A 26,044-nucleotide genomic window follows, 5' to 3' on the forward strand; every position below is an offset into this window, starting at 1 on the left:
TTGTCTTTTTTATCTAATGAAATAAAGGTATTACAATATGTTTTGTTGTCAGTGGATTTAAAACTACCAGTAAGGGGGTGATCACACAGAAATGAGACACTAGGGACGCTTCAAAGAAACGCTGGAAGCATTTATTCAATGCGCGGTAGCTACTGGAGTCTGACACTCAACAAAGTTGAAAATATTTTAACTTTTTAGCATCTACGCACAAAAGCAGCATCTACAAAAATGCGTGTCTAAAAAGACGCCGGAAAAACGACCGTCTAAAAAGACGCTTGAATGCCGGTCAGACGCACCGTATCATAGGAAAACAATGGTTTCTCGGTGTGATCGCTCCCTAAGATGTAACGTTACAGTATTTCACACAATAAAGAAGACGAAAGGGCTATTGGTAAACATTGGTTCCTTAAATATACTGCGTTATAGCTCAAATTATGTGGATGCTTTATGAATTCAACAGCCTGGAATGTGGTCGCTGAGTGTTTTAGAGTTTGTGTTTCAAGCAGTTTGCAGTTTTATCCATTCATTCAGCGATCTGCAAATCACAAATGGGACTACTAGCATGCTGGTCATTAACTTACATTAGTCACCCTTTCATCCTCTAATGTTGTACTATCTTTACCTTACCTGAGCTGTTGAACGAAGAGTTGATAGATGTAACCAGAGATCTTTGGCCCAGAATTTCATCCGTTAGCTCAAAATACCTGAAGTTGGTTTTAGCTTTCCCTCCCTCACCGCTGTTAGCCGTCTGACGCCTCTCAGCCATGTAGCGTTGTTTCAAACTCTTCCACTTGCTTCTTAGTATTTGCCATTGTTTGTCATCATTTGCTTCTGTAGCTCTTGATGCATGGTCGCGTTTCTTTGCTGTTTTCCATCTAGTTTGGTATTAATGTTCGCTTCTTTTATTAATTGAAGACAAATTTCAGTTTCTTCGTCCCCCCCACACATATCTCACACATTCCTCTGCCGCCATTTTTCATGTTGACACCATGGCGCAAAAGTGTGACGTGATATCCGGTACGTCATTGTTTATTCGCAAAACCTGTTTCCATAGCAAAAAGTCGCATTTTCCTTTTATCAGTACACTGACAAATCCACTCCCTCCAAGTGTAAAAACGTTTTTGCAAATTTTCAGCCTTTTTTCGAATTTGTGGTGTTTCCATCCAAGTTTTTTTTTTTCGCAATTTTTGAAAATGCGAATAAAAATAGATGGATGGAAACCCCACTAGTGTGTTACCTACAGTAGATGTCAGTTGACACGCCCACTGTTTGGAGAAGCATGGAAGCTAAGAAATGTTCTACTGTGGATGAAGGCAGCAACAAAACAGATTTTAGCCACCTTAAAAAAATCATTATCAGTTTAAGTATACACTGAGTATTGTCACTGCTTTACCTTGCTGTCAGACAGTGATTTCCAACGAGAAAGTGAAGCCGTTACGTTGCTCTCTTCAAAGCCAGACTCCATTGAGAAAAACAGTGATTTAACATAGCTGAACACAGAAGCTGCTGGTCTACTGCTGCCTTGATCGGTTCTTTTGTTTATGTTTTTGTGTGACTTTGGCACTGAAGAGGGTTAGATTGGATTAACCAAAGTCACACAGTAACACAAATTAATTAACTGATTGAAGCAGCAGTAGACCAGCAGCTCCTGTGTTCAGTGAGCTAAAATTACTGTTTTTGTCAGTGGAGTCTGGTGGCTTTCATGAGCATTGATGGGAAAGTGCAGCGGATTACAGCTTCCCCACCAGAACGGGCTGTCTGACTGAAAGATAAAGTGGTGAAAATACTTTGGATATAGCATTCCCTAAGTGTGATTTTTTTTTTATTTTTATGTGTCTAAAATATGTTTTGTTGTTGACCCCTGTCCACAGCAGCACATTGCTTAGCCTGCTTCGCCAAACTAGGGGCATGCCAATTGACATCTACTGTATGTAATTAGGGCTGCCACGATTAGTCGACTAATCGATGACTAATTGACTATTAAAATAATCGGTGACTATTTTAGTAGTCGACTAATCGGTTTGAGTCATATTTCATAGAAAAGCACTGTAAAAGTACCCCAAAATACTCTTACTGCAGCTTCTTACGTTCAGATATTGGCAGCTTTACACACTCTCCCGTGACAGTGAACTAAAACCCTTTGGGGTGAGTATGTAACAAGACATAAGATGACATAATTGTGGGGTTTGGGCGAGACAGACCGACATTTTTCAACATTTTAACACATTTTTCGATGAAATGATTGGTCGACTAATCGAAGAAATAATCGACAGATTAGTCGACAATGAAAATAATCGTTAGTGGCAGCCCTACATGTAATACACTAACCATGGATAATTACCTCATAGAACCCCACTTCAAAAAATCCAAACTATCACTTAAACATCTTAACACTAAATAAATGATCCTAATTGTTCAACTTGCTACATCTGGTATCCAGCTATATCTGAACGTGGATGAATCAGAATTTAGAGCCAGCTAAACAATCATAAAATAAACTCCCTACACGGGTTTCCATTCTGTCTGATTTATTTCCATGCTTGTGACTTCTTTGCTAAATCTAACGCTGCATCCTAATTCTATTCTGTAACGTTATAGTAATTGTAAATTGATAAATGAACTTCTCAGTATGGGGGAGAGCAATGCACAACAGAAATAGAGGAGCTGATCACAGCCTCACAGCTGGAAGTATAAAAAACTAAATCGTGCAAGTAAAGAAACAGCCTCAGGAAGATCTTGGAAAACAAAAAATAAAGTTTTCAATGTAGTAAAATGTCTTGCTTTGTCCTCAGTAAATTCGGCCGTTAATGTTCCACATATGCAGTTCACAAAAGCAAAAGAATTGACGTGCTCAACTCGCCGTTTGAAAAATCACAGGGTGCCGACCCAAAATTCACAAACTAAATAAATCCAAATGTCAGCACTCACAAATATCATATATATCAGTCTTTTAATAACGCACAGCAGTATACTGCTGTGCGTTATTAAAATATATGATATTTGTGAGTGCTGACATTTGGATTTATTTAGTCCACATATGCAGTTAACTAAAGTCTACTTTAGTCCAGTAAATTATCTACTTTCAGCTTCTCAAATGCATGTATTTACAGCTTCTCATTGTCAGATATGATTGTAAACTGAATATATTTGGGTTTTGGAGTGTTGGACAAAACAAGCAATTTGAAGACATCATCATAATAATAAAATAATTATAATACTTTTTATTTATAGAGTGCTTTTCATAGTACACAGAGACAGTTGACATACAATAGAATACAGTAAATACACACAACATTATTCACACATTAAAAGCTGTTTTGATAAGATGAGTTTTGATGAGTGATTTGAACTGGAAGAGGTTGGTGCAGTCTTGAATGTGTTTGGGGAGAGATCCAGAGGGAGGGGGCGGCTATGGAGAAGGCTCTGTCACCCCAGGTCCGTAAATATTTCAGCTGAATATTGGTACAACTTTCCATGTATCCATTATGATGCCATTTTGCTCATTATTACAATATATTTTTGTATTGCTGTATCCTCACACATGCAGTTAGTACAGTTTTCACATGGCTAACCTCAACTTGGAGGTGTTTATAGGTTTTTATTTTCTTTCTCTCCTGGAGTGTTTTTTTTTATGAATTAATTTGGATCCTTCCCCACTGTCACAGGATCAGGATGATGATGTACCACATGTACAAGATGATGTGTCGAGGTTGAAAAGAGCCATCAGTAAAGGAGACACTCAGACTGTCGAACAGCTGTTGGACAAAGGCAAGTACTCTCTTCATTTTCTGTGTGACACTTTAGCACTTCATTTCTTGACTGTGTGGGCACGTGCAATCATTGTTTTCATCACTTGTATTGCTTTATCTGTAGCAGCTTCATGGTTAGCTTTAAATAGCAATTCAAAGATGTCAGGTCTCACACGAGAACCACTTCTACGAACAAATTTGTTCTTGTGTGGCATGTACCAACTGTTAACGAGAATTTGAGGCATTCGCTATTTTTCTGTGATTTAGAATTTCCTCTTCATCATGTCCCAAATTCACGAGTGATCCAGATCTGTCATGTGAGTCATGAATAGATAGTGTGCCTTTCTTCACAGTAATTTAACCTGACATCTTCATGCTTGAATATGGATGGATATATAACTTAAATGTCAAACCAAATTAACTGAAATAAAAGTATATGTTTTTTATATAACTAAGAAAATTTGATTAAAAATGAATATGCTATTGACAGTAGTGTTGCCAACTTAGTGAGGTTTTTAAAATAATTTTTAGATTTTATACAGAATCTTATTTTGTGCATGTGTGTGTGCTGCAGGGCATTAGGCACAGATAAACCTTTTTTTAATATAATCATTTCATTGCCTGACTTAATCTGATCCGTTTGGTGTGGACAGGCATGGACGTGGAGACCAGACTCGGCTTTCAATGGACTCCTCTGATGTGTGCTGTCAGTGTGGCTGATTACAACCTGACCAAACTGCTACTGGACAGAGGGGCCAGTGCCAACTTCAGCAAAGGTCAGACCAATGTGACCAATATGAGATTTTTTCGGGGGAAGAAACATATATTAATATGTAGCCTACAGTATATGAACATATTTCTCCTCTGTTGTTGTTCAGCACTTGTACATGGAAGATGTGGCAGTTGGTCTTCGTGATATTTGTCCTGCCCCTAGTCCACTGTGCTGGACAGATAGTAACAGGGACAAGCGCAGTGTTACACCCAAAGTTAAACATTTTTCAACTCTCAGTGACATGAAAAAGAAACGCCAAACGTGCAGCACTCAGTGCAGAGTAGACGCTTGTGCTTCATCATGCTGTTGGCATTTGTAACATAGAGTGAATACTAAGGCTGTCAAAAAAAAATTGAAGTTCGAAATATATTTGAATATATATATTTTTTATAAGTTCGAACCTAAATTTGATAATTCGATTATCATTAATAATTAATCAACACTATTAATAATGTAATAATGCACAAGCCGGGCCAGAGAGGGACACAGCGACGGAGGGAGAGGCGCCGACGGAGGAGCCCGCTGCGCCAACACCATCCACTGCACTGTCCGCGATGTGTGACCTGTTCGGGGAGACATACAGGGAGAGTGTTGCACCTGCTGCCTCCCTGCCTACCCTTTTTGAAGAAGAGATGAAACATTACCAGAATGAGACACCACTACGAGCCGACCAGGATCCACTCTTGTGGTGGAAAACTACGCATTGAAGTATTCAAACATTGCTCAGATAGCGAGGCAGAAGTTGGTCATACCTGGCACTTCAGTGAGGTCAGAACGGGTGTTTTCATCCGAGTGTGGCGTTCATATTGCGCCAGCAATAAGCATCTTATTTTTTATGGGTTTTTTTTGTAGGCTAAAAAAAAAAAAAAAATAATAATAATAATAATAAATTTGAGTATTATTCGAACTCCACTAAATTAATTTGAAAATATTCAAACTCAATTTCATGGTGCTTTTGACAGCCCTATTAAATACGCGGTGCTCCCATTGCAAAGAATTAGATAAAATACACTGGCCTAAGGGGGAAAAGTGCTTTTCTTTTTGACGAGTTAAGGTGCAGCTGTCGCTGTAACTGCACGTCACCTTCTTCTGCATCTTTTTGCTGTTTTACAGCGCTGGTAGGCGTTCCTCCTCTTCCTTTGGCATTTGAGGGCAGAGTGGAAAGTAAAGCAAATATAAAATAAAACCTGAAAAATGAACAATTGTAACAACGTGAAACCAGACCTTAAACATTGTGTCAGAAAATACAAAACATATCTTAGAGAAGGTAGACAAGTATCAGTCCAATGTTTTACAGCTATCAGACACCTTGGCATCTTCAACAGGTCACTCCAATCTAAAAACTCCAGACACAGAATTAAACTGAACTGAAGTATAGTTTAAACTTTCCTCCTGGTGCCAGAGATAAAAACAGAAACGACTCAGATACACTCTATTTCAGATTGTCAGTTGATATCATGACAAACAGGTGTAGGCTGGACTGATTTCTGTGATCCTTCACTCACAACTCCTCAGGAGAACAAACGAGGGCAGATAGTTTGATTAGGCAACACCACCGCATTTCTGTCTTGCATGCTTGATATCAAACAGCCATACCTAATCCTCCTGACGGTCCCTGTTGCGTTGGTGTCGAGCTGTCCCTCCCTGTGGCACCTTTTTTTAATTTCCTCACCTGCTACGCAGCCAAAGACCAGGGGACCAATCGGGCCTTTGCACCAATACGCTTCATCTGACATTACTTAATGGTGATGACGCCAAAGAGGAACTCTTGCAGAAACACACTGCGGATCCTTTGAGTTGTTTTTAGTTCATGCACACTGCACCCTCGTCCCAAAGCAGGAGAAATTGAAGGCATCTGTTGGATTGAGGTCAGGCTGGGTAAAATAAGCACGGGGGGAGAACTCTTCCGTGTTAAGAAGTCTGCAGTTATACACACATAAAACCATGAATCCTGTTGGGAACATGCAGTTACAGATCCCCCAGAAACATTAAATGTTTTGTTGTTAGCTAATGGTTAGTTCAGTAATGCACAGTGTCCACACTGAAGAGGGGAATATGGTGGTTGAATGACGACTCCACTGTGTTTATTTTTTGGTAAAAAGGTTTTTGTGGCCCTCTCCTTGTCTAACCTGTGTAACACTGGTAACAGAAAGTTTGCTAATCCGTTCAAAGCTGATCACATCAGATCAATGAATAAGAGGAGCAGCTGCTGGACCGATGGCAAACTTTTAGACCCAGCAGAGTGAATGGTTAAGTTCTCTTTCAATGCACCTGATGTCAGTGCCCAGAATATGCTCTGCTCTCAGAGAGTATGGTGCAATGAATAACCGAATGTTATAGATTCCCTTAGTGATCCCAATGAGTGGTCTAGCTCTAAAAATTGAAAATGGATTCATGGTGGCAGATCTTTTGCTCATGGTGGCCCGCAGCAAATAAATGAAAGTGTGGGAAACCCTGTCCTCTCTGCCTCGCTGACTTTGGTTGCGGGTCACTCATTTGACACTACAAAATTTGAAGAAGGTTGGAGAAAGCAGTGTGATGCTTCTTTTAATCCTTTTGGTGAGTGTCCAGCCATATGAAACAGTAGGTGTTTTAAAAACGTGAAACACTTCCAGTGCACAAACAATTAGTTGATTAATCAGTTAATTTACAACTATCTTGATGGTAAATTAAATATTTATATGTCAAACATTTGCTGATTCCAGGTTATCAAATATGAGGATTTGTTGCATTTCTCTGTTTTATATGAATGTAAATGAAAATGTTTGGGCTTTGGACTGCAGGTTAGATAAAATGGGCAATGTAAAGATGTCACTTTGTACCCTAGGACTATGTGATGGACATTTTTTCACTATTTTGTGACACATTACAGACGAAGTGAGTTTTCAGTTATTTAACAAAAGAATAAAAAGATTAATGGATAATGTCAGTAATCGTTAGTTGCAGTCCAACCTGCAGTAATGTGTCTTTTTGAGTTTATCTGGCTTGTTTTTCAATTGCAAAGGGAAAGAAAACAGATTTTAGTTGTAGTTACTCTCTGCTGTGTCATCCTCTGTTTACAGTGAAATCAGGATGAGACCCTTCGATGACTCATGTTAAAGTTTGGATAACACTGTGAAAGTTAAACTTCTGATCAGTTTATTCTTGTTCTGCATTTCTGTTACTACTATTAGTTATTTTGAGAACACTGCATTCTTTATTTTTCTGGGGATCCATTAGAAACCCTTCCATAGCCCCTGGATGTCCCCAGACCCAAATTTGGAACCACATGCTCCTAATATCTGATGTCAATTAATGCTCAGTCCAGAATGTTGAGTTTAACTGTGTACACAACAGATTTCACATGCTCCCGGTGTCTGATGCTTTAGGCAGGTGAAGGAAGTAATTATACAGACGGATGACGTGCGGTCACGTCCTGATGGCGTTTGTGAAAGCAGCGAGGCCGAACAGAGGAATGCTGGAGTGATTGATAACGGTCACCATGCTGCTGTCATAGCCTCTCACCAATTCTCAAGCCACAGATTTATTTACTCCAGTCCTCTGCAGACGCAAACCAGGCAGTCTGGTTTACACCCACACACACATAATATAAACACACACACTTGCACACAGCTATAGAGCCAAACATGCACAGCCACAAAGAAAAAGGAACCCACATACAGATGCATGAGGCCCAGGTATGCATGCACACACACACACACACACACACACACACACACTTAGATACTGTGATACACACAGGTTGGAGACTCAGACATTGGCGGAACAAAACAGGAATTGAACGCATTGCCATGGGTCTCAGACCGGTCTTATCAGGATGAGATAAGGAAGCAACTCCTATGAAGTCACTCGGTCCCATAAAGGCCGCCACACTTCCTGATGCCAGATAAACGACTATCCATCTCCATCCCGGGGTTATCAGCCAGATATTTTTCTTTTCCTTATTACAGCATGATGTATGACTTCATTGTGATGAATATAAAGCACCCCTCCTTCCCTTAATTGTAAATAGTTTATTACTATAACAGATAATGAAGATTTTCTCCCTTTAAATGTGTTTCCATGAGGCAACTACAATAACCAAACTAAAACATTACTCTCCAAAAACAAATATGAGATTGGACAGTGAATAACACTCGTCCATTTAGACAAAACGTTTGGAGCTACACAGAGGTACAGTAGCCCAAAAGAAACCCTTCAATAAAAGGCATGCTACTTCTACTTTTAAAGTCCCCCTCTGCTCAAAATGTGTTTTTCTTCTGTTTATGTTCCCTAAAATGTCTGACCTTTACTATACTAACATGTCTCTGTTAAACATTTGTCACTGCAGAGCTTTTTTCACACTCCTCTACTGAAGGGGGCGATGATCACAGAACAAGCTAAGTTAGGAAAGTCACTGATATGAAAGTCAAATGTTGTCAAATACGGAAAACGCATATTGACGGGAACAGACTTCAACAGAGCACCAGCAAAGAAACCTGAAACCTCCAGCACAGAGCTGCCTGTCAGTACGGAGGGCAGAGGTAGCATTAGCATAGTAAAAGTTTTGACAGCAAACATGGTCGAGTGTGCAGTTTTTGGAAGTAAAATGGACCCTGGAGGTTTCTTCCACTATCTACAACTAGAGTTACCGCCCCACGGTTGTATGCCTCCATGCACCAGTCAAGTGTCTCTGACAGTCTCCATCCATGTCTGTGAAAACATGGATGCTTCACACACAGAAGATCTATACAATCAGTTTCAAGATTAGAGTCACCAATTCAGTATCTGACCAAATGTCTCCCCTTCTGTTCCTGAGATATGACGTTAAAATGTGATGATGTCACAGTCAAGCTGACCTTTGACCTTTTGGATGTAAAATGTCATCACTTCATCATTATGTCCTGTTAAACATTAGTCTTAAATTTTGTCATAATTAGCATAAGAATTCTGGAGTTATGGGCAAAAATATGTATTGTGAGATCACAGTGACCTTGACCTTTGACCACAAAATTCTAATTTCAGTTCAATTCAGATTTGAGGGAATTCCTTCAAGGCATTCTTGAGATATCGCGTTCACAAAAATGAGACAGACAAGGTCACAGTACACATGACCTTTGACCTATGACCACCAAAAACAAATCAGATCATTATTGAGTCCAAGTGAATGTTTGTGCCAAATTCAAAGAAATTCCTTCAAGGTATTATTGAGATATCACGTTCACAAGAATGGACGGACGAACGGACAACCTGAAAACATATTACCTCTGGCCTCTACCTCGGCTGTTGTTGGCACAGAGGCATAACATATCCCATCATAGCAGATATTATGGTATGTATGCCTGGTGCTAGTTGCGCTGTGCCAACGCAGGAGAGAGCAGAAAACAAAACCTATAACTCGCAGAGGTTTTGGGCTGGGTGGAGGACAGATAGAGAATTTCTCAGTGAAGGAAAAATTCTTGAATTGGTGCCATTGTGTTACAGTTTTATGAAGTATTTCCAATTAACTTTTTCAGTAATTGTTGTTTTGCCACATGTTTGTTTAAATAAAACAGAGTCTTAAGATCGTGATAATGAACCTTTACACTGATGTGTTCTTGTCTACAGATAATTGGACGGTGCTCATGGCCAGCTGCACAGCATCTGCCAGTGAAGACAAAATTGCTCGTTGTGTGGAGATCTTGCTGTCCAGAAATGCTGATCCTAACATGGTGGACAGGTGAGGAGGGGGGGTGGCGGTACAGATGTGTTTCAGGTCACAGTGTTTATAGGATTTTCAGCACAGTGCGCACTGTCACACCCCTATTGGTGTACGCCAAATAAAAACCCTTTAGACTTGACTTGAACAGAGAAGAGAAAAAAACAGAGGCGCTGGATCAGATTCCCTTTGATGGTTCTCGTTATGTTCAGCTGCCATGTGGTAGCATTATGCACCACAGCGCTCCATACAGTGTGTGTATATTTGTGTGTTTTGTTTGGAATGTCCTGTTATGGCATGTGCATGTACAGACGGGTATCAGACAGGCAGACAAACAAACAGTGAGTGTAGGGGGGGTGGGCAGGAGGATTTCAGAGGCTTGGGTGCAGTCCAGTAAGCATGGATCTGGTAATTTGTAGGTCAGAAGAACCAGGTTCAATTTTGTTGAAATGTAAGATATCCTTAGGTGTTCATAGAACAGTGGTATCCACAGCATTTCAGTGATTACATTTCAACACACAGTTAGGACCTGTTACACAATGAAACATAATAATTTTACCCTGGATGTTTAGAGGTCTTTTGACCTGTACATCGCCTAGTCCACGCTTAACCACAGTCTTTTAAGCATAAGCACATACATTCAGCAGCAGCAGTGACCCACCGTCTGACACTGGCACAATGTTGGGACGGAAACAGAGGGCACGGCGGGGTTGGAGCACCTGCTGCAGCAAGCGAACACACCGTCTGCGGTCATTTTGACTTGACCAGCGGACTTCACTACAAGCTGATTCCTTGTTGAAACAGGCAACAGTGTCAGGTGACACCTTCAGTCGAGCTCAGACCTTGTCTTTGCAACATCCTAAAATGGATTCATCCTCCGTCACCTGTTTCAACAGCTGTAAGCAGACTGCGTGCCTCTTCCAGACCAATTCAAAGAAATATGTTGTTCAACCTGGACAAAATTAAATGTGCTTCAGCTGTCCATTAATCAGCATATTGATAGTGGGGTGCTGAAAAGACAGCAGCCAGTAGTGGACTACTTTCACTCAACCAGACTGACTAATGCAAGAGTGCTTTCACAGCTGCCCTGTTTGGTTCAGTTCAATCAAACTCAAGTTTGTTTGCCCCCTCAGTGCAGTCGTTTGGGCAGGTGTGAACACAGCAATCGCACTCAGGTGTGCACCAAAACAACTGGACTGAGTGTGCGGTTGGTTTGTGGTGAGAAGGTGTTCCGACCTGGATTTGAAGCAACTGCAGTCACATGACACATTGTTTGGGTTAAACATGAGCATGTTACAGTCCTGGAGGATTATTAATGTGCACCTCCTCCTGTACTGCCTTAATATGCACATTCAGCACATCCAATGCATCAAAACATTGTTTTCTAGTTGGAGCCGCGCCTCGTTTTCAAACTGTATGGTTTGACTAAAATGAACAATGACAGCAATATAGTCCACGATGAGCAGCGCTAAAATCAACCTGCGTAGTTGTCCCTCCATTGTGACATTAGAAAGTGTCACATTTATCTTGCAAGTGTACTCTTCTTCAACGTTTGCTTTACTTCCTGGATTTTTCCCACATGGAAATTCTGACCAATCAAGAGCAGCTTTCTCACACAAGGCATTTGATCTGGTCCTCTTGTAAATGCTGCCGTGAGAACACGAACCAACTCTAGGCAATTATACAACTTTGGAACAACATGAGTCCCTGATTCAGACCAAAGGAGACCACTCTAGGGCTGAAAGCATCGTAACAAATGTCATCAACACTACTGAGCCCAAAAGATAGCTTTCATGTAGAGTACATAAGAGGTCACACACACGTCCCTGGGTTTTTCTGTGAAATGACACTTCAGAGACACTTAAAGAAATGCTGGCGATGTAATTTACTCTACAACACATTATTTCACTGTATCAGTTGGTACGTTCAGAGTTTAGGATCCATCAGCCATTGCAGCCAGCAGATATAAAATCTGCCCCCCTGTCCTGGTGAGGAGCACGAAACATTCCATCTGGTGAAAAAGAATAAAGGGAGGTCATTCTTGAAGCACTTTTACTGTTACCATCTGTGGATTTTTGTCGTGTCAAAGGGACAATGCAGCCCCCAGTGGCTTACTTGTTTAGCTTTCCCTAATCCCCTGCCACTTTGTCACTGCCAGTATGCCATTACAGGCACGATACACACCGCTTAAAAAACCCTGATGACACACATGGACATGCTGTAGCGTTGGGAAATTGATTGGTTCCTTCCCAGACAAAATATTTGAAGCAAGGTAATAAGATGCAGGAGGATGCAGATGAGGGGAGATGGTAAGGAGGAGGGGCCGACAGCCCCAAAACATCCAGAGCAACAGAAGACTATGAGGTTCATGTGGGTGCAGAGGATAAACCACCTCCTCCTCCTCATCGCCTCTTACGTCTGAATATCAAACCAATGATTAACACCAGCTGCTCATCCCTCCGTTGAAGTGTAAACAAGCATTCTCTGTCATCTTTCAAAGTTCTGTCGGAGCACCATGTGGGGTCTCATTGCCTCCATGTGTCCCAGTTTTTTCACCTTCATTGTACCCGTCTGTGTGGAACATAGTTCCATTAATGCTGGGACATTCTTCTCCAGGCTGCACGTGCAGTTGGTACAAGCGACAAGAGTCTTCGCAAGACATTTGCGTTGCTTTTATACTTGTACAGTTTTTAGGTATACATTTACATTATTTTTTCCTCTCAACTCAAAACTCACCTTGAGACTGGAGTTGGATCAACCAATCACTTTACTGCGGTGATTACCAACTTTCAGCCTGCAGGCCACATGAATGTCCACTTGGACTCAACAACGAAAAAATTTGGCACAAAGGTTGACTTGGACTCGAGGATAAACTGATTAGATTTTGGTGGTCAAGTGTCAAAGGTCAAGGACTTTGCATCCATCTCATTCTAATGAATGATCTTCTGAGCTGTCGGGGTGACAATGGTTGTGAAGACCGAGCTAGGGGGTGCGAGTGCGCATGCACCGAGGCCTCTACTGTAGCCTGGGGAGTTGATAATGGCGGACAGTTTAGTCTCGAAGAAATCAAAGAATACGCCACTATGGCAACACTTTGGCTTTGAGCCAGACGAAGGAGGCAACCCTTGTTTGCACTTGATTGAGTAAGTTGCAAAATTTATTTGTAAGGAATAAAAGAAACAAAGTGCTACTGTCACTCTGTTGTCCTATGGTCGTTTTGTTGTGTGTGCCCCCAAGTGGCGAAAATCTGGTATTACCGACTTGAGGCTGTTTTTCACAAAAACCGGACCTTTTTTTTTTTTTTTTTTTTTCTCATACCGACCCAACCCTATTTCACAGATATGGATGTAAAGTTTAAACTGTAAGAGAGACTTGACAGGTGCGCGGGGACATGCAACCGCTGTGCGGTAATTCTAGTTTTTTGTTATTGTACTTGGAATGTAACATAAGAAGCCAATGTGCCAAAAAAGGCATAAAAATATTAGCTTATTTCTAAAAAACAAAACAAAAAACAGACCCCCTAACCTGGTCTCACTCCCACCTTCACTTGGTTTCATCTTTGTTGGCCAAATTTTGTACCACGTCTCAATCGAAGTAATGTTTGGCTACTCCTATAAGGGTAATATAATTGTATACATGCTTTCTTGTGTATATTTACAGGTGTTAGTTAAAAAAAATATGTTAGATATTTTCTTTATATTAAAACTCCATTGTCTCAATATTCTGAAGTTGAAAGTAAATTGCTCTTTGGATGGTGTACTTTTATCAATATGCTATTATTTTATTATTATATCAGTGGCATAAAATGGTCTCAAAATGACAATAATATCATTTATTGCATAATTTCTGGGACAATAAATCAAACAAAGGAATACTTAGCACATCTATTGCCAGGTATCAACAAGTGCGTAGGAGAGGGACAAGCAGAACACAACTTGTAGAAAAACTCCCGCACAGTGTTTGCCTGATGAACGTCTAGTTACTGAAATTTTGCAGCATTAAAATCATTATTTTTGCAAGTTAGACAGTGTGCGGGAGTTTTATACAATATATCAAAAAAACGTTGTTTGCATGACAAGCCTAAACTGTAATAATAATGACGTGAGCGGCCAAACTGATGAACAATAACATTCTGTAAACAGTGGCTCAAAGCGCCACGCTCCAGATGTGTCACCAGCTCCGGAAAATGGATATTGTCAGTGTTTCTGAAAGTGATTCCACATACATCACTGTCCATGTCTTTAGTTGTGGTGTGGACTCTGCCATCCCCTTGAGTTAAAACAGTTTTTAAAACACTATTATTTATGGTTATTGTTCTTGGTGTGGACTGCCCTTAAGTCCCTAATGATCAGGTAGGTTATTATTATTGGACAGTGGTAGTTTTTAGAAAAGTTGTCACTGTACAAGATAAATATAATTCATCACCAGCATGAAACCAGCCAGTAACATAGTGTCCATCGAAACTTTTCCCATTGTCATTACCGTGTCTGTTAAAATAACGTCTTCTCAAGTCTGCACATAACTGTAGTCATTGTAGAAGCCATTTTTAGACATGGTGTGTTTACCTTGGCACCGTAAGTAAAGTGTTTCTGGAAGTCATTCTTCTCACTGTACCGACACCAGGAAAGATGTTTGCTCTGAATTGTCTGCCTATCGATCAGCTGTCTGTTTGGGGACTTGCCAGATCTCACAGTCTCAAGGACACACAAACAAAACACACTGAAACAGTATGCGAGTGACCTTGGTACCTGTCTCACAGCCAGGCAGACACCCTTGGGAAAATACAGAGGCACAGAACATGAAAGCAGAAATTACACTTCCCATCCCGTTCTCCCGGGTCAAAGAGGAACTGACTGATGGGCGGATGCAGTGGAATGTGAATAAATTAATTGTCGTACACGTCACAGCCACTGGTTCATTTGTTTGAGTTCACATAAAACATTAACCGCGGATGTTTTGTAATTTATTAAAGGACAAGCTGTGGCTGTGTGCACAGCTTAGACAGTTTTCAAAACCCACACACAGATTCACACCTGTTTGACAAACATCACCTTGCTGTAGGAGCGTTTTCAGGTGGTACTGCCAACACATTAATACAGACAACAGACAGTGTCAACTCAGTGACGAAGCAAAGGAAGGTACTACAGGAAATGGCATTTAGGGTTGGGTCATGACGATATACTGTGTATAATATGGGTAGGGATGTCAATGGTTAACTATTAATCGGTTAACCATTGAGAATAATTTTGACTTGTTAGAGATGTCGGTCCAAAGCCGTGATAAGCTACTGGGTGCCTTGATTTCCCTCTGGATTACTAGAGTAATTATCCAGCTACCTACCAACCTACCTACTCAGCTTATGGCCCGCGGGCCAAATCTGGCCCCCAATAGGATGCTAGGATAGGATTTCTGTATTAAAAAGCACTGGGTACCACTTAATACGTGTCAGGCTTTGGAAAGCAAAATTCACCAAAACTAATCCCCAAAGATCACAGAGTAGGAATTTGTAAGAACCAAAATTTTTAAGTCACATGCTGAGGTAGCAATTTCTTGAATATTCCTTGTAGTGTTCGGGACATTGAAGGAAATGCTGGAAATATATCATTTAGACTGTTAATATATATATATATATATATATATATATATATATATATATATATATATATATATATATATATATATATATATATATTTATACAGTACAGGCCAAAAGTTTGGACACACCTTCTCATTCAATGCGTTTTCTTTATTTTCATGACTATTTACATTGTAGATGTTCACTGAAGGCATCAAAACTATGAATGAACACATGTGGAGTTATGTACTTAACAAAAAAAGGTGATATAACTGAAAACATGTTTTATATTCTAGTTTCTTCAAAATAGCCACCCTTTGCTCTGATTACTGCTTTGCACACTCTTGGCATTCTCTCCATGAGCTTCAAGAGGTAGTCACCTGAAATGGTTTCCACTTCACAGGTGTGCCTTATCAGGGTTAATTAGTGGAATTTCTTGCTTTATCAATGGGGTTGGGACCATCAGTTGTGTTGTGCAGAAGTCAGGTTAATACACAGCCGACAGCCCTATTGGACAACTGTTAAAATTCATATTATGGCAAGAACCAATCAGCTAACTAAAGAAAAACGAGTGGCCATCATTACTTTAAGAAATGAAGGTCAGTCAGTCTGGAAAATTGCAAAAACTTTAAATGTGTCCCCAAGTGGAGTCGCAAAAACCATCAAGCGCTACAACGAAACTGGCATACATGAGGACCGACCCAGGAAAGGAAGACCAAGAGTCACCTCTGCTTCTGAGGATAAATTCATCCGAGTCACCAGCCTCAGAAATCGCAAGTTAACAGCAGCTCAGATCAGAGACCAGATGAATGCCACACAGAGTTCTAGCAGCAGACCCATCTCTAGAACAACTGTTAAGAGGAGACTGCGCCAATCAGGCCTTCATGGTCAAATAGCTGCTAGGAAACCACTGCTAAGGAGAGGCAACAAGCAGAAGAGATTTGTTTGGGCCAAGAAACACAAGGAATGGACATTAGACCAGTGGAAATCTGTGCTTTGGTCTGATGAGTCCAAATTTGAGATCTTTGGTTCCAACCGCCGTGTCTTTGTGAGACGCAGAAAAGGTGAACGGATGGATTCCACATGCCTGGTTCCCACTGTGAAGCATGGAGGAGGAGGTGTGATGGTGTGGGGGTGTTTTGCTGGTGACACTGTTGGGGATTTATTCAAAATTGAAGGCACACTGAACCAGCATGGCTACCACAGCATCCTGCAGCGACATGCCATCCCATCCGGTTTGCGTTTAGTTGGACGATCATTTATTTTTCAACAGGACAATGACCCCAAACACACCTCCAGGCTGTGTAAGGGCTATTTGACCAAGAAGGAGAGTGATGGAGTGCTGCGGCAGATGACCTGGCCTCCACAGTCACCGGACCTGAACCCAATCGAGATGGTTTGGGGTGAGCTGGACTGCAGAGTGAAGGCAAAGGGGCCAACAAGTGCTAAACACCTCTGGGAACTCCTTCAAGACTGTTGGAAAACCATTTCAGGTGACTACCTCTTGAAGCTCATGGAGAGAATGCCAAGAGTGCGCAAAGCAGTAATCAGAGCAAAGGGTGGCTATTTTGAAGAAACTAGAATATAAAACATGTTTTCAGTTATTTCACCTTTTTTTGTTAAGTACATAACTCCACATATGTTCATTGATAGTTTTGATGCCTTCAGTGAGAATCTACAATGTAAATAGTCATGAAAATAAAGAAAACGCATTGAATGAGAAGGTGTGTCCAAACTTTTGGCCTGTACTGTATATATATATATATATATATATATATATATATATATATAAATATTGTGTTTTATTCGGGAGTCAATTCACTGGATTAGGACACACATCATCTGGTAATCTAAAATGCTTTTGAATTTAATACCTAGAGAGTGTACGACATCACGATATCAATGTTGCGTAATATTGCAAATACTCTGATAGAAGATTTTTGTCATTTTTTTCCATCCAACTCCAAATGGCAATTATGAAAACATGAACATCCCCTGCTTCACAGTCTCTTTCCCTTGTTGTATGCCTCTGTGAAACTTTTTGTTTTTGTTTTTGAGTCATGAAAAAAATCTGCATTTTATGTATGTCTCAAGAAGTATTTATCTAAGTTCAACGTTGCAAGAGAAAACATTAACTTGGATTTAGGAGCTGTCCTGTTTTAGTCCGTGTGTTATGAGGCTCTTTATTAAAAAACCTGTCAATCAATTTGAAAGCAATAATTTGTTCCTATACCCTTTTGTTTACATTTGAATCATGGATTGTCCCTTTAAATGCCTGTTCTGTCCCCCTTGCTGTATTGCTCTCGCTACACAAACACACACACACACGCTGTTCCCTGTAAAGGCATTACATGAGGTGATGAATTGCCCCCGTACTTTCCCACCCCTCGACATGTATTTTTCTCAGCCGCTGTGTTTGAGTCCGAGGTGATAAGGTACAGAAGGACTCTAGTAGAGCTTGTTTATATACAGCCATTGTTCAGGTAGGAGCAAACACATGAAGGCAACAGAGGAGTGACTATTGGTACGAGAGGTCATAGTTGTTAAAGCCAGGTTGTTGGCTGCTGAAGGACACATTAAACATTTGTGTTTTGTGTGTGGGTACCTGGAGCTCTGTCTGTGACCACTACAGTAAATTACTCTGTCTTCATCTTTATTGCTGGACTGAAGAGTAAACAATCAAAATCTAATAATCAAATGTCTGAAGTTTGTAGGCTGCTCCTTGGCAAAGGATGGCAGAGACCCAGAGTCAGCAGTCAAAATGTCCAGTGAAACTTCTCAAAGTATTCCTGCAGCAGAATCCCACATATTGCTCTGTGTTTTCCAAACAGGCGTTGCTTTGCACATAAAAAGCTAAATACTTCACACTGCTTCTGACTGAGCTCTGCAGCTACAATGTAATGAGAAGGTGATGCAACACAGGAGTTCTTTATTGAGCTCTGTTGTGGAAGGAGTTCTTTGAGAAGTTTCTGTAGATGTTAGGTCTCTGTTTAAATTTATTGTAACTGCTTTGAATCCAAGTTGTCTATTTGGCTAGTGGAACTGTTTTTAATATTGGTTAAAAGAATACTTCACCCGAAACAACATAAACTGTATATACAGGGTTCCCATGGTCATAACATTCCTGGAAAAGTTGAGGTTAGTATGAATTTAAAAAACTGGGTTCCAGGCCTGGAAATGTTTTGGAAAAGTTTTGAATATAGAATATTTTAGCTATTGTCTAAAATACGTTCATAAAAATCCCAAAACATGTATAACATTGTCTGAAATTCCTTTCTTATATTACTCATTTAAAACCTAGTGCAGCATATGAGCTGGTACTGTTAAAATAACTGGCTCATTTTAATGACAGGATGTATTGATTTGATTGATTGATTTTAAATGTAAAAACACACACAGGGTTGCTCTGTTGCTTCACCTTGCCTCTGGTAAAATGAGCTATTCATTTTTTGTAATGTCTAAACATATTGGGCTCATTTTCTAAACAGGCCTATGTGGCTTTTACCTGTTGGAGGGCCGTGGAGTCACGCACAGACGGGGAAATTAGAGTTGAGCAGTACAGTGCTCGCACGGACAAGCACAGCTTTCATGCTCACTGTTGCAACGTCAGTTGATTAAGTTTGCGGTCTGCTGCTGGCATGCCGCTGCTTAGGTGTTGCACCACCATCTTGTTGCGCCGCGTGTGTGTCCCAATTTTGTTTGTTTTTTTGCCATAATGGCAAGAAAAGTGTTTTAAGCAGAATAAAATGATGTCACAGTGAAGTTGACCTTTGACCCTTTGGATATAAAATGTCATCACTTCAACATTTTATTCTATTGGACCTTTGACCAATGACTACCAAAATCGAATTTTAAGAAATTTCGTCAAGGGGTTCGTGAGATATCACGTTCACGAGAATGAGACTGACGCACAACCTGAAAACATAATGCCTCCACGCCGGCAATAGCATCAAGACAACCAAAGAGGTGCTACAGACACATCAACGGCACATATTTCGCTCCTGCCGTAGCCAAGCTACATGATGCTACCACTTTCTGTCGACCATATACGTAGACACAAAGCCATTCTATTGTCCATGCTCAATTTTTGCCACAATGCCTGTCTTAGGGCATAACGGTCCGTGTACTTCGCAGCCATTTGTTTTTCGTTTCGAAATAACAAATTGAAACACAGAAAACCAACCATTATCTGTTTTTGGTTTTGAAATGAGCAAACGAAAAAGGAAAAAAAACGATCCATCTCCTGTTTTTTTATTTGATAATAAAGAAAAGAAAAACAGAAAACGAATCGTTACCAGTTACCCGTTATCCGATTTAATTTGGGAATTTAAAAAAAAAACTGAGGGAAATTCCTTTCTCTATTTTTTCACCACGAGCGAGCCACCACTTTTTTTCAGAGGATGAGAAGGTGCGTCATCAGACGGCGTCAAGCTGCCGTGTGTGTGTAGAAGATCGATGCATGGACCTGGTCATGAAATATATATACAGAGCATGTACATTTCCTGTAACTACTAGAATATTGCTTTATCTGACATGTTATGCTAATAAATAACTCTAACTAATCTAGGTCACTCTACATGGACAGCAACTAACGGCATACCACATTACACATTACATGTCCGCAAAAAATGATATGCAATACGTGAATTAATAAAAAGTTTTATTACCATGGACCAAATGTTCCTTTTCGTCCGCCAGTTTTCTGTGAAAGTGATGTCAATTTCAGTCAAGTCTGCAACTCCTGTTCCAAAATTATCTCCGAGTTCATGTGTATTTTCCCATTCCCAAAGTCATTTTTCCGATTATTCCAACACCACATGAATGCAACTTACTGGTCACAGAGAAGAAACGAACAAAAAAATAGAGAAAGGAGTTTCCCACAGGGTTTTTTTTAAATTCCCAAATTAAATCGGATAATGGATAATGGATAACGGATAACGATTAGTTTTCCATTTTTCTTTTCTTTATTATCAAATAAAAAACGGGAGACGGATCTTTTGTTTCCTTTTTCGTTTGATCATTTCAAAACAAAAAATGGTAAATAATGGTTGGTTTTCCATGTTTCAGTTTGTTATTTCGAAACGAAAAACAAATGGCTGCGAAGTACACGGACCCATAACACACTGGATGAACAGCCTCACTGTTGTGCTCTATGATCGCTATATAGGCCTAAACTACTTAAACATGGTCATGGAAATGGGGTTTAATATTTAAAGTTGTGAAAATGTTTTGATTATTCACAGAAAGAAATGTATGGACACCATATACGGTACTCGCCTCCCTAGGCTCTCTGTGGTCCCAGGAAAAACGGCAAAAAAGGTCATAAACTGTCAAAAAAAAAAAAAAAACTATGAAAAATCCTCCACTCATAGAATTTAAATGCAACTCTTTTAGCTAAGTTTAGCATTTCCAGATTATTGCACAGATGGGCACAACAAATTCCTTCATGGGAAATAACTTTGTTTAGTAATAGTTGAGCTAAAACAGTTGTATCTGGGTTTTCATGAACCCACAAAAGATAAAATTCCCTTTCATAGTTCCTTAAAGCTCAAGGTCTTTTCAAACTGCTTATTTTGTCAGATCAACAGTTCATTAACAGATTTTCAGTTAACTATGACAGAAGGCAAAGAAAAACTGTAACTGTCAGAGAATGATTGGAATTGCTTTTGAAAATACTTAATCATTAAATTATCAAAATAATCGATGATTACTCTCTTTAATCAATCACTTGATTAATCAACTAATAATGTCAGCTCTTCTTGAAACTTCTTAGAGCAACATTTTAAGCCCACAGGTGACATTAGATCATCAAAACATGGATTTGTAGTGATTATTGCTTTAACAGAGAAATCATCAGTTGAAATATGAGTGCAGTGGGTTTAGAGCAGAATAAAGAGTTGGCCCTCTCACAGCTGAGATGAAAAGTGACTTAGTGTTTTTTGTACTCAAAGTGTCAGAGGAAATGGCTACCTATAATGTGGTGTGTGCTTCCCTCTGGTGGTTTCTCTGTACCTTCATCATCCCTGCTGTTCAGTCACGTCTCCTTCAGTGTCCTAATCTCGTCATCTGTTCTGTGTTTTTCTCTCGTTGTTTTTAGTCTTCATCTCCTCTCTTGCTTTCTTGTTGCAGGTCTCAAATGACCTGCCTGATGCTGGCAGCCAGGGACGGCTACAGTAAGGTCATCAACCTGCTGGTCTCACATGGGGCAGAAATCAATGCCCAGGATAGCAATGGATACACGGTGTGTCACAGTTTTCTTTTGTCACAGCAGGTCCCTTCAGTCAGAAGGTGCAGATCACTCTGTAGCTCTGAAGTGACAAAGGAACAATTCGTCAGATACATTTCATTGAGAAAAACTTTTTATACATTTTACTTCGTGTATGATAAGTCATACTCATATTTCCGGTCAGGCTTTGTCTCTAGCAGTGCAGTATGGCAGAGAGGAGGCGGTGCTGAAGCTCCTCCAGCTGGGAGCGGACAAAACATTACGCACCAAGGCTGGCAAGAGCCCTGCAGACCTGGCTGTGACTTTCAAACACACACAGGTACCTGACTCCATCTGTATTCCAGATACTACATAGCTCCAATTTGATGTCTTTCATTAAATTTATTCTTAACAGGTTAAGTAAAATCTTGTCAATAAAGTCAGTCTAGTTCAATAAAGCTCAATAAAAGTAATGAACAAAGAGTCGTTTACCTGAAATGCTTGTGCCAGGCTGGACCAACATCCAGCTGCTAAATCACGTAATATCCTGACACCAGTGTCTGTTGGCAGATCAGCAGGATCCTGGCCTCTTCATCCCACATCTCTACAGTCCAGGCCTTCAGCTCCATGGAGGAGACCCTCTCAAAGTTCTTCAAGACCAACTCTGAACCGCCACCTTCTCAGGAAAGGTAAAACAAGCTAAGACTTAAAGTCAGCGCCCCAACAGTATAGGCAGGTTTGACATACAAAGTGCTAGCATGTATACAACTAAAAAATTTATTTTTATATCTACATAGGGAGCAGGTCCTGGTTTATGTAGATCGCCATGTTGCACCGCCATGTTTCTGCAGTGGCCCAGAATGGACAAACTCTGACTCCAGATATGGACAGTTGCGTTACTGCATTGGCCACTATAGTGAGAAGCCAATCTGTGATGAACAGCATCAGAAAAACACTGATTGGAGCATGAAACTGTTTATTCAGTGTTTTTACTGGTTTTAATTACTGGGTCTGTTTATTTTGGAGAGGAGGAGACCTCTGGGGAAAATTTAGCTCCCAGTAAAAACCTCCTCATTCTCGGAACCCATTGGCTGTATTCGGCGTCTGACTTCCGGCAGACGGCGATACAGCCTCTTGGGACAGACCCCTGATTTTTTGGCATTCTGGTTTGATTTGGGCGGAGGAGGCGAATTTCCGTTTCCGACTTCCGTTTATATATAGGTAAATAGACTGTGCCAGTAAACCCGGAACTCTGTTAGCTCTTTTAGCACTTCCGGTTCTCTCGTCTAAAAGTCAATACGTTTTTTGAATGGGATTTTGGTAAAATGCCTCAAATAAGGTCTGTGGTTAACAAAAGCTTAAGCAAGTTTCAGGTTTTGTTCTACGACATAAAACACGTCACTAAATACCCTACTTGTGAATTTTGAAGCTTTTGCGTGTCGTAAAAAAGGCGGTTGCTAACAAGTTGCTCAATACGTCTACAAACCCTGTCGGGGACATTAAATGTCATCACCCCCGAACAGGCGAGAGTGCTGGCAGCCCGCCGTTACAGCTTCTTATTTAGCTTAAACAGTCCAATTTCCCCATTATACAATGTTTTTAAAATAAAGCGGCCGAAATCAGTTGAAAGCTTAGTGGCGGTGACGTCAAGAGTCATGCAACCGTGGAGTAGTCATGTAGTCCGTTAAAGCCTAACGTTAGCTTTTTACTTCTGGCGATCGCATTTAAGCTTCAAATGTGGTATGAAAGGTGTTCATATGTGAAGATTATCTCGCTGAACAAAACCTGAAAGTATCATAAACTTGTGTTAGCCACGGAGCTTATTTTCTGACATAATCCAAAACGCAATGCAAAAATCACATTCACTTTCTCTTCCGGGAACCAGTGCAATGCTAAACTTCCGGGTTTTGACGTCAGCCCTGGCACACTCTGTATGCTGAACCATTGCGATGGATTCAGAGTTTGCAGTGACGGCAATTATGTTTCGCCTCAGTAGTTCACCGCATGGACCGTTTAACCTGGCAACAACTGCAGCCGGCTCAAACGTGATTGGTCAATATCACGCGGACTACAAACTGCCTACAACTGGAAACCAGGGCTCTTCCGCTCTTCTTCCGGAGGCAAGATCTCCGGGGTTTGCCTACAGACTCTACATTCACTGAATGTAGAGTCTGTATATAGAGACTAAAACCTCCTTAACCATAAACCCAGACGTAATTCTAATTGGAAGAAGTTTCAGCTTGTTTCAGTCTGCAGTCGTCACTGCTAGACGCCACTAAGTCCCCCTAAATTTCACACAGTAAACCTTTAATTCTCTCAATTTTTCTTTTCAGTTTCTGTGTGCACACAACTTTGCAGTCTCATGCCTTTTTATGGGGAGTGGCGTGATGTTTACCTTTGTAAATAAGGATCAACTGGCACACACTTTACAAAGAAAATGTTATTCATCATTTTAGAAACACAGGTGTGAACACTAATGCAGTTTAAGAACATGTCAAGAATCTGATATCAATTTTTCTGCGGACTATTCTTAAGAACAAATTTTGGAAAAATACTTTGGAAAATATTGGTGAATGAGGCCCTTTATTACTGAGGTTTTTTCTTCAATGTAACACACCTATGATTATGAAAAATATATTATTAATTCCTCCACCCAGTTACAGTACGTAATTGTACTAATTTGTATTTTAACATGATCTGTGAAATGAAAACAGCACATTCACAGTCAGAGAAAAAAGAAATGTGTGTCTGTGAACTTGTGTTATGTCACAGGCCCCAGAATAATCACATAATTCTTTTACATACTATTTAAGAAAGAAGAGTGCTCAAGTGTGAGTCTGTGAAGTGAAGGTAAAATAGAACAGCAGGTAAAGACATCGTGTACTCAGAGCTAAAACTTCTCTGCATAAATAAGGATGACCATTTTTCTGACTCAGCAGCTGATCAGCAGTTTAGTGAGTATTATACTGAGAGGAAACTGTAACGAATCACTTTTGCTTCACACCCATCAGCTCCCCTGGTCAGAGCAGCATCCCACCAGTCACTGCAGCCTGTGCTGGATTTTCTGTAAACTAGTGCATGTGCAGCAGGTGTTGTTGAACCGTTGTTCAACCAGACATAAACAATAATAAACCTCCTACATGAGTGTTTAGTTCGCTCAGGCACGGCTGGGCAATTAGCATCCGTCAAAAGCATTGTATCGGAGCATGTCTGGCACCAGTAATCATTTCAGTTGTCTGTCTCTCATGTACAAAGACGTTAAAACAAGTAATGAATTTCACATATTTAGAACATCATGGGACGGAAGGCTCATTTGTAACACTCGTGATGTCAACAGTCACACTGAAGCGGCACGTGCACTGCGGTTACTCAGATGTGTATGAACTCTGTGACACTGAGATGTGTTTCCTTCTGACTAACCCCTTCTACAGGGAGGTCACAGGTTCAGTTCAGGAACACTGGAGCTGGAAGGGATGTAGTTCATTGCTTAAGGACACTCCAGCAGGGGAGATTTCTGCTGCTGTGAGGTCTTAAAACAAGCCTTACACTTAAAGGATGATCTCCCTTCTCAGTATGCTGCTGCTCAGCTTTTGAACATCTCTGCATTTTTACAAACATGCAGGAAGTCTCTATTTATACAGTTTAAGTGCAGTTCTAGTCTCAGCTGTTTCATATTTCGGTTACAACTGTTGATTTCAGTTTAAAGTCCTTAAGAGTCAATGTGAACTCTCTGCCCTTCAGTGTAAACAAGCTTGATGACCTTGAGCTCCTCCTACATGGCCTCGATCTCGGCTACCTCACTGACATTATGACGGTAAGCACTGACTGCATGCTGGAATAAAATTTCAATGTATTTATTATTAAAATATGTAAAATTTTGTTTGCACAGTGTCTTTTCTAATGTGAGAGGTTTCTGCTCTCTTTGGGCCATTGTAGGTTAAAGGTAGAATCTGGAGGATTTTAAAACAAAACAAAATATAGACATATACAAATGAAATCCTGCTTAATCATCACCTATGGGCTTCTACTCGTGTGGTGGTGACTCTGTTTGCAGAGCTCCTGCCCT

The 26,044-nt window shown here is 40.4% G+C and overlaps 1 protein-coding gene across 1 annotated transcript in view; it reads left to right on the top strand.

Annotated features, from left to right (window-relative positions):
- Positions 1 to 26,044, top strand: part of asz1 (ankyrin repeat, SAM and basic leucine zipper domain containing 1) — a 42,755-nt gene that overhangs the window by 1,213 nt on the left and 15,498 nt on the right. The window contains exons 2-8 of the mRNA XM_033635832.2: positions 3,666 to 3,768; positions 4,403 to 4,525; positions 10,108 to 10,219; positions 21,903 to 22,014; positions 22,184 to 22,318; positions 22,549 to 22,667; positions 25,720 to 25,792. Coding sequence (XP_033491723.1) covers positions 3,666 to 3,768; positions 4,403 to 4,525; positions 10,108 to 10,219; positions 21,903 to 22,014; positions 22,184 to 22,318; positions 22,549 to 22,667; positions 25,720 to 25,792 — 777 coding nt within the window. The remainder of the gene's footprint in view (positions 1 to 3,665; positions 3,769 to 4,402; positions 4,526 to 10,107; positions 10,220 to 21,902; positions 22,015 to 22,183; positions 22,319 to 22,548; positions 22,668 to 25,719; positions 25,793 to 26,044) is intronic.

This window comes from Epinephelus lanceolatus, chromosome 5, assembly GCF_041903045.1.
Source record: "Epinephelus lanceolatus isolate andai-2023 chromosome 5, ASM4190304v1, whole genome shotgun sequence".
Lineage (NCBI taxonomy): Eukaryota > Metazoa > Chordata > Actinopteri > Perciformes > Serranidae > Epinephelus > Epinephelus lanceolatus.